Genomic DNA, 15,922 nt, shown 5'->3' on the forward strand with positions numbered 1-15,922 from the left:
TCTCGGGAACTCTTGGAGGGCTCACTCTTCCACACTGACACACCCAGCCTAACCCTGCTGTTACGGAGGCTCCGGGCCACTTTTCTACACCCTCCTCCGGTTTGTTTAACCCTGCCTTCCGGTAATGGCTGCTTATTCACCATCTGCCTCGGAATAAAACCATAGGAAGCAAAGCTGGAAAGAATACATAGGATTAATATTTATGTCAATGGTGTAGTAGTTTCGATGCTTGTTATCCAATAACTAGATTTTAAGATGTGTTGCTTTTGGCTCAAATCGAATCATTTCCACCAAGTCTCATTGTTAAACTAGTGACACTTGTGTATTATGAGCTTGGTAATGTGATGCCACTGAATTTTTTATTATTGAATAGCTGTAATACAAAAGCAAGAGCGGTAGGACCCTGGGTCCTGCTGGGCTCCGGGGACTCTGTGTCACAGGACGGAGGCAGGCAGAGATGTTGGCCTGCCTCTCCTGCGAGGTGAACAGTGTCAGGCCCTTTGCGGTGCCGGTGACACGTCTGCTGCAGCGTGTTGGTTTTGTTACTCTCCGCGTTTTTATCACAGAATTAATTTTCTGCTACAAAGTTGAAAACAGTGCTTCAAATGAGCTTCTGGGCTCTTCTGCCTTATTTTGGCCAGAATCCAGAATTCTGAGAGCTGCTCCAATCCTAAATAGTATTTGATGATGAAACTTTTGCTAGTCCTAACCAAAATTAGAAAAATAAGTCTACTTATTTTTTGTGTTTTTAATAAACTCAGATTTTCTGCCTGTTCTTGGTTATTATTTTTGGTTTTTAAGTGTCCTCATTTAGCACTATGAATAGTTGGTAGCCTCGTATTTGTTCCTACTATTTTAAAAGTTTAGTGGTACTTTATTTATTAAAAAAAATTTTTTTAAACTTGTTTTTGAGAGAGAGAGTGTGAGCGGGGGCAGAGAAAGAGGGACACACAGAATCCGAAGCAGGCGCCAGGCTCCAAGCTGTCAGCACAGTGCCCGATGCGGGGCTCAAACTCAGGAACCCTGAGATCATGACCTGAGTGGAGTTCAGACACTTAACCGACTGAGCCACCGAGGCGCCCCTTGTGTAGCTTTAAATCCCACTGTGAAAACAGGGAGAAAATAGCCTTCAGATACTTCAGTGGAATTTTATGATCTCCAAGAGGTTGTGACTTTGCCAGTTTATTACATCCAGAAAGCAAGTGCTATATATCTGTATCCAAAAAATGTGTCATTTGCTTGTCTTGATATGCATTTCACAGTATTTTGGGGATAGAGCAGGAAGCAGCACCAGTATCTGGAAGCTTTGCAAATACTTTGTTTTGATTGAGATAGATATTTGATTAATTATGTTGTACAAAGAGAATTACTTTTACTGCTTTGCACTTTGTTCTGATGCCTGAAGTCTAAGCCAATGTCCTTTGTACCGTTGTCCCACTGCACTGGCCACACTGTTCTTTTTGGGATTACTTCCTGTTTCCAGGTTCGTGCCCTGCACCCCCAGAATAAATCCCCATTTCATGTCACGGTCTGGGGCTGTTGCACTTCTGAGTGATAATTCACATGCAAAACTTAGGAAACTGGTTGGCTTTTCTTGTATTGTTTTGTGCCAGGAAGTTTAGAGTCTTCCTATCAAATGTGGCTTATTTGGCACATACATTTTTTGACTTCATTCTGGGTTCCGTTATTTTCATACCTTCGTTTTTCTTTCTTTCATCCCTGTTCTTTCACTACCACATTATAATTTATCTTCCCTGTAATGGACTTTAATTCTTTTCTGGAACAAGGGGAGGCATAAATCACTTAAAACATTTTAGTTTTAAAAGTATTAAAAATACATTTAGTAACCTGTATAATCTATTTTATTTTTTTATAAAATATTTTTAATGTTTATTTATTTTTGACAGAGAGGGAGACAGAGTGTGAGCAGAGGTGGGGCAGAGAGAGAGGGAGACACAGAATCCAAAGCAGGCTCCAGGCTCTGAACTGTCAGCACAGAGCGTGACGTGGGGCTCGAACTCCTGAACCGCGAGATCATGGCCTGAGCTGAAGTTGGACACTTAACCGACTGAGCCATGCAGGCACCCCAGTATAATCCATTTTAATCTTCTTTTAATCATGAAGACACTAGCATTTAATACCTATACCAATAATTAGGTTCTTTGTCATGTGTATTTCCTTTACTGCCTTGCCTAATTTCTTGCCTTATTTCTATGTAGAATGTGTGGGACCATATTTTTAATGTATTTTTCAATGTTTCTCTCAGCCCCCACCACAGGCACGAGAGTGCTTCATCGCCCTTCGCTAGTGCATAGTGTGCTGCTAAGTCAGTAAAGTTAAACCTCAGGTCTTGCTGCTTGTAGCCTGACCCCCCCGCTCACTCGTGCATGGGCGTAGACGCGTAGTGGGTGTGGGCGGTCACCTTTCTTTGCATACTGTGCTTCTCAGCCCTTCCTGGCAGTTCTACACTCACCAGGGGCAGGTCTGGTACGGATACACACGTCCTGAGACAGAGCAGTTAGACCGTGCTGGTTTCCCCGTCGTGCCGAAGACAGCCCCATCCGTTACTGATGGCTCTGGGGTGCAGCCTGTGGATGCGTGGAAAGCCTCATTGTTCTGGCCCTTTTACCATCGGTCATCCGTGGGAAGCCTGAGGCAGACCAGCTTCTGTGTGTGTGTGCCAGGCTTGGCCTTAGTGCCTGCACAGTTGATTCTTAGTTAAAATAAATCGAATTTAAAAAATAATGGTGTAATATGTACATATTTGAGATCATTTGGTCTTCTTTGAGACCCTAAGCATATTTTGAATGAATCATTTGAATTTTTAGAAAAATAAATTTTAAACTAATGAATACTTACCTAATAGAGCTTGGAATGAACTTTACTGCCTCTTCGCATACACAGAGACAGCTTGACCTCCTACTGATCTTAATACCTTCGTATCTCTGAATAGTAGTTCGCGATAATGTTTGTTCCTCTGCTGTGTTGGTACCCAGGATTTAGCTCATTTAAACAGGGTCCTGCCAGTTTAGTTCATTACCGCTCTTAGTGTCTCCACTGCCGTTTCTGTGGATCGTCTCTCTCTCCCTCCTTTTAGAAGGTGAGGAAGTTGTGGGCAAGGTGCTCGGGGCCTTTCGCCTCTGCTACTCGTTGTCGGCTTTAGCTTTACTGTGATTCTGCGAATGTTGATGCGTTTACATTCTCTTCTGCAGCCTCCATTTACCTAGAAGTCGGTTCTAACAATTGTAAACTACTGATTTACTGCAGAGCCGCTTACTGGGCTGCCACGACTCCTCTGATGCTCAGAAGAAACATTTTCTGATGTTTATATATATGGGTGTTTATACATATGTAGGTTTGTGTGTGAGTATTATTTAAAAAATTGATTTGGGTGATTTTTTTTTTCCCTTGGAGTTTCTATTTAATTTTTTTTTTGAATTGTGAGTCTAAATCATAGCTCACGTTTTTCTAAACTCATACATGATCATCCTTTCTCTTCAGTTAGGATCCTTTTTCTGAGAGATCGTCTTCAAAATAATTATACTCCTACCTATAAACAAGTGTATGATCAGTAAACTTAATGAGTTCTTGCATATTTGAAAATGTATTTTTTTAAAATAGTTTATTGTCAAATTGGTTTCCATACAACACCCAGTGCTCTTCCCCATAAGTGCCCTCCACTATCACCACCACCTCTTTTCCCCCCTCCCCCTTCAACCCTCAGTTCATTTTCAGCATTCAGTAATCTCTCAAGTTTTGCGTCCCTCTCTCTCCCCAACTCTCTTTCCCTCTTCCCCTCCCCCTGATCCTCCATTAGGTTTCTCCTGTTCTCCTGTTAGACCTATGAGTGCAAACATATGGTGTCTGCCTGACTTATTTCGCTTAGCATGACACCCTTGGGGTCCATCCACTTTGCTACAAATGGCCATATTGAAAATGTATTTAAATTGCACTTGATAGTTTGAGTAGTTACCATGTATTAGGTGGAAATCCTTCCTCTTAGAATTTCGCTTCACTGTCTTCTAACATCCCCTCTGACGGGAAGCTGGATCTCCATGTGTTCTTGTACCTCCTGACGGCCAAGTGCTTCTTGTACCATGTCCTCTATCGTTGGTGCCCTAGGATTTTATGGTTGTGTATCCTTTTCATCGCATTTGCTTGGGCGCTCATTTAACTCTTTAATTTGAAGATATAGATGTTCTATATCTTTTGGTGCTGACATATTTTTTAATGTTTATTTCTTTTAAAATGACTTTTTTTTTCTCTTTATTGTATCTTTCCACATATCATATGAGTCCCATATTAGGTATCTTTTTATCTTTTACATGTTTATCTCTTAAACTTTATTTTCTGGGATATTAATTCTTCCATTCATATTGGAATTAATTTAACTTGTACAACCTTAGTAGGTTGAAATCATTTTCATTGTGATTTATAGGCAAAGAAAAAAATCAAGTTCTGAAACCTTGTTAAGTATTTTAAAGTATTTTAAATTTAAAGAATTTTAAATTATATCTCATATTATGACTTCTTTTGTTATCATTACTTTCTCATTTTTTTTTTTTTGTATTCATAAGGACTAGAGAAACAGCACATTTTACAAATAAAGATCTTCCTTGGCTTACAATGAGGTTATGTCCTGATTTTTCATTGGTCAATGAAAAATATTGGAAGCTTAAAATGCATTTAATAAACATCACAGCTTAGCCTAGCCTACCTTAAATGGGCTCAGAACACTTACATTAGCCTGCAGTTGGGAAAAAATCATCTAACTCGAAGCCTATGTGGTAATCAGGTGTTGAGTTTCTCATGTAATTTATTGAATAGTGTCCTGAAGGTGAACCCCAGGGTGCTTGCAGGGGTACGGCGTGGTCGCACCCGTATTTACCCTGTGACCGCGGGCTGACTAGGAGCTGCTGCGCCTTTTTATTGAGCACATGTGGCCTCGGCACCGTTACAAAGTCGAACAGTTAATTGCAGGTTGCACCATTGTAAGAGGAAACTATCTGTGTATTAATTGAAGGGTAAATCATTATGCTAATGATTCTTTATCGCTGTGATAATTATACATATTCATACAATAACTCCTACAGTTCTACATCACTTCCGTGTAATTTCTCACTTTGAAAATGCGGTAACTGAAGAAAAGGTGGATTTGAAAGGACAGCGGGTTTGTAAGGCTCTCCTTCTGGCAGATGGCTTCCCCGTCAGCCCCGCAGACCTTTACAGGGTCCGGAATGAGCAGCTTTAGTAAGAGCTCTTCAGCAGCTGGTTTTTGAGATTTATATCGTTTATATTCCTCCACCTATTTTTGTTAAACCTTTATGAATTTTGGACTGTGGTATAACTCATCCAGGAAGCAATTACATGGGTATGATTTTGCAAAGGTAAAAATTCTATATCATCTGTATAATAAAATTTAAAAATTGTTCTGCGCATCATTATGAAAAAATTTCAAAAATCGTATTTGTCCTTCTTTGTTTAATAATTCTATTTTATTGATTTATTAAGATTTGTTAAGTAGTTGGAGTAAAGCTACTAAACTTAACTGAATTCTTTATAATTCTCATCTTGGTTGTTAATCCCTTCTCTGAATTATTATGAGGACTTTATTTGTGATATTAATCAACTTATTTTAAATCTCTTGTGTATTTGACATGTTTTATACATTTAGGAATGTTTTAAGTTGTGGGCGCCTGGGTGGCTCAGTTGGTTAAGCGTCTGACTCTTGATTTCAGGTCAGGTCATGAGATCGAGCCCTGTGTTGGGCTCTGCTGTGGTGGCACAGCACCTGCTTGGGGTTCTCTGTTTGTCCCTGTCTCTGCTCCTCCCCCACTTATGTGCACAGGGGCAGTCTCTATCTCTCTCTCTGTCTCTCTCTCTCTCTCTCTCAAAATAAGTAAACTTAGAAAATGCTGTAAGTTGCTTAAAAGAGAAGAGTTTGAAGCTCTGGATGTTAGGATTGGCTTTGTGGCTTTAGATGAATTATTTCATCCTAGATAATTAAGTAAGATAATGCACGAAAAGACCACATTGCCTGGAATGTATACTGAGGTTAATAAACAGCCACATGACCCTGTCCTTGCACTTTTCTCTGTTTTACCTGCTTCTGTTTTGCCTCAGAATTTAAGTTACACAGGGACCTCCATGTGCTAGTTGCTCACTAAGCATCTTCTTTCTTTTTGTTTTGTTTTTTCTGAGAGCCTGAGCAGAGGAGGGACAGAGGGAGAGGGAGAAGCAGAATTTTAAGTCGGTCCCACTCTCACTGTGGAGCCTGATGCAGGGCTGGATCTCACAGCGGTGAGATCATGACCTGAGCCAGAATCGAGAGTTGGATGTTTAATGGACTGAGCCTCCAGGCGCCCCTAAAGAGTCTTATTTCTTATTAAACATGTAAATTGCTCTATTAATTAAGAATAAGCTCATGGTATTCGGTAGGTTTATTAGAATACGACAATAACAAATTCATGTCTAAAAAAGATATTTAATAATGAAGTAAGAGGTTTGATTATAATGATAATATCCTGAAAAAGAAAGGTCAGTGGAAATGATCTTATTGATGTAATTATACCTTTGTACCTTTACCTTGTGAATTATTTCATCTTCCTGGATAGTTTTTCCTTGGTAATAAGGAGGCGGGAGAAAAGGGACCCAAGCACAAATCTCACAGTTAACAATAAACTTTGAATATGTTTTGACCGTTCTTTTCCTGGTGGCACTTAGATTTCCGGTTTCTGGCTTTTATATTTCTTTCTCTTGTGGGCTGTTTTAAAAATCATAACTTTATTATCATTTTCTAAAAGTAGAAATATTACAAGCTAGTGATAGGATGATTTGCAAACTTTAAGCAAATCCTGACTGCTTGATTTTTGCTGTTGGATATTCCAGTAGAAGTAGTGAGTGGTAGCACGAAACATTATTTGGAAAAAAGTGCAGAAAGGTTAAAATTGTATAGTGGCAGATTCTTCTCCGCCTCCTGATGGAAAGTGTGTGTGCACACACGTGCGCGTGCCTGTGAGTTTCCCTTGGGGTAATTTCAGTGGAAGTGATGTGGCAAACAAGTTTTATCATGGGTGGTGATGAGTCTTTTTCCTTTTTATCTGGCATATCGGTAGTTGCAGAAAATAACCTGGAACATAATTATTGGACCACAATATTTCAGATATTCGCACTTACTTTATTCTGTGTAGGTTGAAAACTACTGCTTTTGTTGTATTTGTGGCTCAAGTATGTAGTTACTTGATTAAAACTACCATTTCTAGAAACGCTTGACACTACATGTTTATCTCTCAGGAGGCGGGATAGATCAGGCTCCTGCCTTGAAAGGATTTGAGGGCAGCAAAAACGAGAGCACTATGAAATATTGTGCCCCAGCTCATGCTGAGTGAGGAAGGACAGAGGCGAGCGTGAGGATCAGGGTAGCACCCGGGACCCATGTGATTCGTTGAGGAGAACGCGGCGCAGGCAGCAGGTCTTTCTGAAGAAATTCTGTTATAAATCAGTGTCTCCTTTTCTGTCCCTTTTCCTCCAGGGCCCCTGTGTCCACGATGAGGACTCCGGCCTGTCGCTCGTCGGAAAACCTGCCCTGCAGGCTCTCTTGTATCACTGCCGTTTTTATGAACATTTGAATCAGATGGTGAAACATTGTTACCTGGAGCGGTATACATTTGATTCGAAGTTTTCTGCCCTTGATGGAACTTTAGAAGGCAGTGATTTAAATGGTAAGTACATTATATTTTTAGTTTTACAAAAGCTAACTTTTTAAATACTGTTGAAAACCTATGTGTTTGATATTTGGAACATAATATTGAAAATATTTGAAAAATAAGGAAAAGTACACATCGAGCTCTGGCCCCACTGTGCAAAGATTGCCTTTGTTAACGGTTGGGGGTATTTTCTTCTAGTCTTCTCTCTCCTTCTAGCTTTTGTTTGTTTTACATGATTGTGTTCATATCTTATGTACATTTTTGTGTTCCCTCCTTTCACAAGACATTGCCTAGCATTTTCCTATGTAATAAATTCCTCATGGAAACCATCTTTGATATATTAATATTTTACAAGTTATTTCATGCCCTTCAGTAAAGTTTTAACAGGTTTTTTTTCTCTGTTGGACGTTTTAAACTTTTTGGAAGGTGGTTCTTCCTAGGCAATCAAGAATAAGACCTCTTCCTACTAAATTTTCTTCTTTGTTTTGCTAATATATCAAAAAGTTATTTGTTTTTGGTTTGGTACTCATTTATCAAAATATCTTACTGAAACCTTTTTATTTCTATTTATAGATTCTTTTGGATTTCCTAAGATCTTGGTCCATATAAATAATTCCGTCTCATAATAGTAAATAATTTAATGATTTTTAAAAATAAGTTGTATGTTAAAATTAATTTTTAATAGTAATTGTTGAAAACCTTGACATAATTTCACCTTTACAGAAAAGGCACAAGAATAGTACAAGCATTCCCAAATATTAACATTTTACTATATTTGTTCTCCTACGCCAAGTGTCTGTACATGTGTATGTGTGTGTAAATAAAATTTATTTAATTATATGCATGTATACATGTGTGTGTATATATATTTCCCTGAGCTATTTAAGAGTGAATTTCAGAGATAGTTTCTTTAACCCTAGGTACTTAAGTCTGAATTTCTAGTTGTCTTTTCTGCTCGATTCTTGGAGGAATTAAGAGGAAAATGATATTTAATGAAGTTTTTGAACATTTTAAATAAGTGTCCCTGTTAGGAACGTGACACATTTCATTGCTTGGATTTCCCTGGATCCCTGTTTCTTAAAGTTTGGTCCTTGAACCAAACTTTGGGTCCTTGGGTCTTTTGTGAGCTGGTCGGAAATGCAGGTTGGGGGCTCCCGCCCCGAACTGGGGGGGACGGAATCTCTGGCAACAGGAAACTGCTCTAACAGTAGCTCTTTATGATTCTTAGGCACATTACAGTTTGGGAGCTGGCGCTCTTGCTAAATTGTATTAGATTGAGCTAAGCAAAGTTCACTACTGGTCATTAAAATTTTTGTGAAAGCAGGTTTTGATATGAATTAATTAAGAATAATAAAAATTAGGCAAACTTTTTTTCTTGGTTCTTTATTGGTTTCCTGCAACAAGTATTCTTTCTGTCACTTGCTCCAGTAAGGAGGAGACTGTATGCATGCTGACCGTTTTCCTGTCGTCACAGGTTTGGATGACTCATTCAAGTTCTGGAGGGCTCCGTCTAGGTTGTCCAGTCAAGATCAAGATCCAAGTTCTCTCTCCACCATGGAAACAATGGTACTTTGAAAGAATGCATTAGTGCTTCAAACTATTTTTTTAAATGTTTATTTATTTTCAGAGAGAGAGAGAGAGAGTGGTGGGGAGGGTCAGAGAGAGAGGGTCAGGGAGAGGGAGAGAATCCCAAGTAGTCTCCATGCTGTCAGCACAGAGCCCAGTGTGGGGCTAGATTCCACGAACCACGAGCCATGAGATCATGACCCAAGCCGCAATCAGGAGTCAGACGTTCAACTGACAGAGCCCCCAGGCCCTGCAAGAATGCTTTAGGCTCCATTTTGAATCTCTGGAAGTTTGAATTTATATAGTGGATGGACAGGCTAAGACTGTTTTCAGAATATAAGGTTATGATGAAAACAGCTGTGAATTATTTGAACTGCTGTCTATGCAGAGTTAGGGTCTGATGCGCTCATAGAGCTGCACTGAATGTCCTTTTAGATGCTTACAGCCTTTTTTTTAATATCTTATTTAAAAGAATCAGAAGCATAAAAGTTTAGCTGTTTATCAATAGTAATATAATAGATCCTATATAATCATAAAGCTTGATTACTCTGCAGTTTTGCTTAAGGGCAAAGCAGTTGACCCATTCAAATGATTCCAGTTTGGTACTAGAGATTTTATTTTATTTTATTACATATTATTTTTAAATGTTTATTTGGGGGGAAGCATGTGTGTTTGTGAGAGTGGGAAAGGGGTAGAGAGAGAGGGGGGAGAGAGAATCCCAAACAGGTTCCATGCTATCAGTGCAGAGCCTCATGCAGGGCTTGATCTCATGAACTGCAAGATCATGACCTGAGCCCACATCAAGAGTTGGATGCTTAACTGACTGAGCTGCCCAGGCGCCCTGGTACTGGAGATTGTAAGCACATTTCTAAATACTTGCCTCCGTTAGGAGCTTGTTTGGATTATCTGAAATACCCGGAGTTTATGCCTTCCTGCCTTCTTTCTTTTCATTCATAAGTTGCTTTGTTCTAAAAAGTTTGAGGGGCGCCTGGGGGGCTCAGTCGGTTAAGCAGCCAACCTCGCCTCAGGTCATGATCTCGTGGTTCATGAGTTCGAGCCCCACAGCAGGCTCTGTGCTGACAGCTCAGAGCCTGGAGCCTGTTTCCCATTCTGTGTCTCCCTCTCTGTCTGTCCCTCCCCTGCTCACACTCTGTCTCTGTCTTTCTCAAAGACAAATAAGTGTTAAAAACAATTTTTTTAAATAAAAATAAAAAATAAAAAGTTTGAGACACACTATTCCTAAATATGATTGAGAATAGGCTTCACTTGTTTTACAAGCATTCAGACCCATTTCCTGTCAAGTGGACAGCATTACGTTAAATCATAAAGTATTTTTGGAATAATTACTGTGTCATAAACCCTCCTAGCAAGACACAGCCTTGAGTCTCCTGCTTGTAGGAGCAAAAGTAATATGAGGATAATAAGTCATTACCAGGCAACAACAAGGTTCATCTCATGAGACCCACCTCCTATAGTTTCCCAACGCTGCTACTTTTTGCTATAGTTTTTGGAGCCATCTTTCCCCCTCCACCCAGAAGAGTTTGTGGTCAGTGCTGAGCTGAATCTTTGTTTGGAAAAGTGGAGTAATTACCACAGCTCCCCTAGATGTCATGTTTTCCTTTCCAGGCTAGAAGTAGTATGTGTCTTCCTCTCAACAAGAGAGAGAATATGATTAAATGGAAAAAGGAGCTGTATTATTTAGTTCGCAGAAGGGCAGCATTAGTATGTCCTTCCAAGTAATTCCTAGGTTACTGTACTTAGTAAAAGTGCTGTCTGAAATGTGTGCATTGTTCCGTTCTTTGCTTATAGTAAGGACTCAATAAATCGTAATTGCTCTCATTAGCTTTGAGTCATCTGGCTGTTTTGTAGATACCAAGTTGTACCGATCCTATGCAAGAGGATTTAAGGACTTTTGCATTTCTCTATTTTATGAGAGAATATTAATATATAATAATAAATAAAATATATAATAAATTATGTGTTTATAATATATGCTAAATATTTTAATAATAACAAATATTATAGATCAGGATACTAGATTTTCTGAGAAAAATTTTGGAAATATATTTATTATAATCATTATTAAAATAGAAGAACCGCTAGTAACATAAAAGTCTTTAACTTGCTTGTCTTTGGACATTACATATTCTTTTAGAAAAAAATACCAATGAAATCTGTTTTTTTTTAAAGAATTCTTATTATAGTTTTATGTAAGATTTATATTGTATGGTTTCTCAAAAGATAATTATCTGTTGGAATTTTTACAGTTAATTCTTTTTTGGATTTCAAATAGAAGAGCTTTGGAATTGGTGACTTTTACTCACCAAATTGACTTCTACTCACAGAAATAGTCTCTTTACCCCAATTCTGCTAATTGCTGTGTTTTTCTTGCCATGCCAGAGATACTGTATGTCAATGTCTGAGCTGACAGCATGCAGAACCTGCTTGGGATTCTGTCTCCCTCTCACTCTGCCCTTCCCCCACTCACTCTCTATCTCTCTCTCTGAAAACTATTGAAGGTCATTCTTACTGTTGCTGTTTTACAAAAGGAGAGATTAAGGCATACAATGAATACGTGTCCTGTTCGAAGTTCCAGTGCTGGTAACTTGACAGAATTTTTTGAATCCAGAAGCATGTGCGGCTCTAGAGCCCGGGTTGTCGGCCATGCTGTCCTGCTGCTCAGGACGAAGCCGCTGGTGCTCGGTGCCGTGGTAGATGTGGTGGTCAGGGTGCAGTGAGGTTACATTAGAGGGAGTGCTAAAATATAAAGTGATTTTATGTAGAAGTGGCCATTGAAATGGGCTTTATTTTTTTTTTTAATGTTTCATTTATTTTTGAGAGAGAGAGAGAGCAAGCAAGGGAGGGTCAGAGAGAGAGGGAGACACAGAATCAGAAGCAGGCTCCAGGCTCTGAGCTGGCTGTCAGCACAGAGCCCAAAGAAGGGCTCGAACGCACGAACTGTGAGATCATGACCTGAGTCGAAGTAGCACACTTAACCGCTGAGCCCCCCAGGCGCCCCTGAGATGGGCTTTAAAGATTACTCTTTTTTAGATGTATGCACACATTTGCAGGGAGCTGAAAAGATGCTCAAATCTGTCTTGAGAGTCAGTACCCAGTTACAGGGTTGAAAGTCTAGTTGAGAACACGAAGCCTACTGAGAAAACCTCACGCCACGTGTGTCGTGCCGAGAGCGTCCGACATTCCGCAGGGGCGTGGTTGGTTGAGAGCGTGGGACAAAGGCCAGCGTTTAATCGCCGGACAGGAGTTACCTAAGGGAGCCAAACCTGTTTTTGGATTTAAAGAGGTAAGCTGTAATAGCTGTAAGATGCAGTTAGAAAGCTCTTTCGGCTAATAAAATGCACGAAACATTACAGTTAACCCTAGAGAGAGAGGTGTTGGCACTTGTGTGACGCAGTTACACGTGTTTTATAGAGTGAAGAGTGGACCAAGCACAGTTAAAACAAGGATGAATCAAAGAGACGTTTTGGAAGAAAAGTAGTCTTGATGTAGGCGTAGTGGTAGAGTGGGGGCTCGTCCCCAGGGTGGTGCCCCGGGAAACCTGGGCAGACTGCAGCTGGCCTGACTGTAGAGACAAAGAGAATGATGCGCTTTGTTTAAGTAAATGTCAGCCACCTGGGGCTCTATGAACCCATAGATTTTAGTTAGAAAGAAAATAGAAGTGAGATTCTAGTTCCTCAGGTATTGGTATACAGGCCACTGGCTGTAATATGAAAATGAACAAGTTCATTTGTTTTTTGGTACAAAAATTTAGAACTGATTCTTTAAATAAAACTTAGATACTGATTGTTAAAAAGCGAATCCCTCCATGTAAGTTGTTCCTACTGTGATTATTTTGTATGTGACATTAGCATGAATACAGTGGCTGGTGAAAAATAGAATATTCCATTGTGTGTGCCTAGTGTGTACTAGTTCATAAATAGATATTTTAAAAATCATTAGAGAGAGCAAATAATATTTATTTTATGTGTTTTTCTGTATTTTGTATTCACTTTGATATGTTTGAAGTTATCTAAACTAAGTTACTATAGCGGTATAGTCATTAATATCAAGTGCAAATCTTCAAAGACACTGGCAAAAACATTTTGAGAGAGACTTCAGCAGTTTTATTAAGCAGATAACTGTAACTGAAATAAGTAAAATAGGCTTGAGTCTCATTTTATATTTGTACTAAATTTTCTTAATTTTGGTAAAACTGATTATTTTATTTTAATAAGATTTGATATAAGTAGAGAGTCAACTTTTGGGCTTTAGTGATCAGAAACAACACCCTCTAGTTTGCTGTTTGCTGAAGTACTACAAATAGTGTTACCTCTACACCATCTGAGAACGGCACCCTTTCACGAGTGAAGCAGTGGTGTCTTCGAGAATTTAGGCATTTGGAATAGGGTCACAAAGCTAATGGAGAGTGGACCACCACCAGCTCTAGGAAACTTGTTCTCTTAAGTTACATACAGTGGGGCACAGGGCCTGGGGCCGTGTCCTGGGGTTAAGCCTCTGCATGTGAGTGACCTTACAGTTCCACAGACAAGAATCTTCTCTCCTCTATGCTTGTTCCTTCAGGGATGTTTTTCTGAGCTTGCTTTTTTTATGTTGTACCTGATCCATTTGAATCATGGATCTATGTAGTCAGAGAGATTTAAATTTTTCGTTATAATTTGTTTCGAATTAATGATGACAAACTGTGAAGCATGCCCCAGGGGTCCTGCTCTTGGGCATAAGGAGAAAGGTGTCACTTAATCAGAGTGAACACATGAGCCCTCGTGTTATTAGGAACCTTTCATACTTTATGTTTTACCGTGTTTGAAAAATGTGAGTAGGGGCGCCTGGGTGGCTCGGTCAGTTAAGCATCCGGCTTCGGCTCAGGTCATGATCTCATGGTTCGTGGCTTAGAGCCCCGCATCAGGCTCTGTGCTGACAGCTCAGAGCCCGGAGCCTGCTTCCGATTCTGTGTCTCCCTCTCTCTCTGACCCTCCCCTGCTCCAGCTGTCTCTCTCTGTCTCTCAAAAATAAATAAAAAACATTAATAAAAATTTTAAAAAGAAAACTGTGAGTAAATTTGTACTTTTTCATCCCCCAAATCCTCATTTTCTTCCTTTGTTCTCTTTTAATTTTTTACAAATCAAAAAACTTATTTAGGCACCAATACTATATTTGATGAAAGAAGATGGAAAGTATTATAAAATCACTTGGCAAATAAAATATTTAAGTCCTAAATTAGCTTTCAAAAAACTTTGAGGTACCCAGTAAACTCTTTCAGTTCTGAAACGCAGAATACAAAGAAAAGTTTTGACGATTGATGCATTTTGTTTATATGACAAAAATTGTCTGTTTTTTTAAACCAAATTCTGCTTTGATATGGTAAATGACTTTGCTGTTTTCTGCTACTTCAAAGGGACTCTTAAAATTGTAACTGCCTATTTTACAATGAGGCATGATTTAGAAAACTTCTTTAGCTATCAAATCTGTTTCTAAACACATGGAAGAAAAGGCTATTATCCTTTTTAGTTTTTATAAGCAGAATTTGGTTCTGTTTTCGGACAGTGGCTTTAAGTAACCAGCTTCTCTGCACTAACAGGCTATTATCGCCCCTAGAACACCAGTAAGGTGAGGGGGCTCGAAGTACGCATACTTCAGTTCAAGGACCAGTAAAACCCAGTTTTACTGGTCTTATCAAGGGAATGAACGTGAATTGAAAATCTCAGGATGGGTCATGTGGCAGACAAGAAAGAGGAAAATGTCTAGATCATGATTTTCTACCGAAGCCATTTGAATGAATGGAGCAAGTGCAGAAGACTTGAACAGACTTGCTGTCAGAAGGACCACCCCGGGCTCCCACTTGGGGCTTTCTGGCTACGAAGGGGTCAAGAGCTAAAGAGAGTCTGACTCCCGCTGTGGGGGAAGGAGGGGCTGAGCCTGCACCCCTCCCCCCGTGGAGAGTGGCGTGGGGAGGAAGAAGCGAGTCCTCGCACACGACTCTGGCCGGCATTGTGGCGGTTCGTCTGAGGGCTTCTCCTGACTTGAGTGTGTTTGTGATGTCGTGCATATAGTCCTGAACTGTGAGTCCTGACTGGAGTGTGGCCTGGAGCCCTTACCTGTGCTCCTTAGCTCTGCATGAGGGCCTGGACCGGATGAGGCCTTTGCTGCCGGTAGCGCTATGGGCTCCTGTGAGTCTGCTCCACCTTCCAGAAGCTAATACTTGAATTTTAAAATTGGATGTTACTTTAAAGATAACAAGATATTTACATATTATTATCTATAATCAAATAAATATCCATTGGAGATTATTTTCAAACAAGCAAGGATTTGAGTATAGAACCAGAGCAATTCAGTTTAATACCTTTTTGTCTTGTTAAAATAATACTGTGCTAATATAGCAAATTTTAAAAATATAGGTAAGTTAGTAGAAGATAAAATCACCCACAATCAAGTTTTAAAGCATAATCTAGTACTATATAAAGAAATCCTCGTGTTTTCTCAACCATAGAGGGTAAGTTGTAATACAGCTACGAGGAGGTGCTTTCTGAACTCCTGTTTTCCACATTCGTAGCTCACTTCCTTGGACTGTACTGAGGAAAATCACAACTTTTCTTGTGTCTGACCTTTGATCACAAACCGTGACTTTGCTTACT

General features: G+C 39.6%; 1 protein-coding gene across 7 annotated transcripts in view; it reads left to right on the forward strand.

Moving 5' to 3' along the window:
• Positions 1 to 15,922, forward strand: part of RTTN (rotatin) — a 146,723-nt gene that overhangs the window by 88,882 nt on the left and 41,919 nt on the right. For all 7 annotated transcript variants that reach the window (XM_029921776.1, XM_029921777.1, XM_029921773.1 and 4 more), the window contains 2 exons: positions 7,532 to 7,721; positions 9,181 to 9,272. In XM_029921776.1, the coding sequence (XP_029777636.1) occupies positions 7,532 to 7,721; positions 9,181 to 9,272 (282 nt within the window). The remainder of the gene's footprint in view (positions 1 to 7,531; positions 7,722 to 9,180; positions 9,273 to 15,922) is intronic.

The sequence above is a fragment of the Suricata suricatta genome, chromosome 14, assembly GCF_006229205.1.
Source record: "Suricata suricatta isolate VVHF042 chromosome 14, meerkat_22Aug2017_6uvM2_HiC, whole genome shotgun sequence".
Taxonomy (NCBI): domain Eukaryota; kingdom Metazoa; phylum Chordata; class Mammalia; order Carnivora; family Herpestidae; genus Suricata; species Suricata suricatta.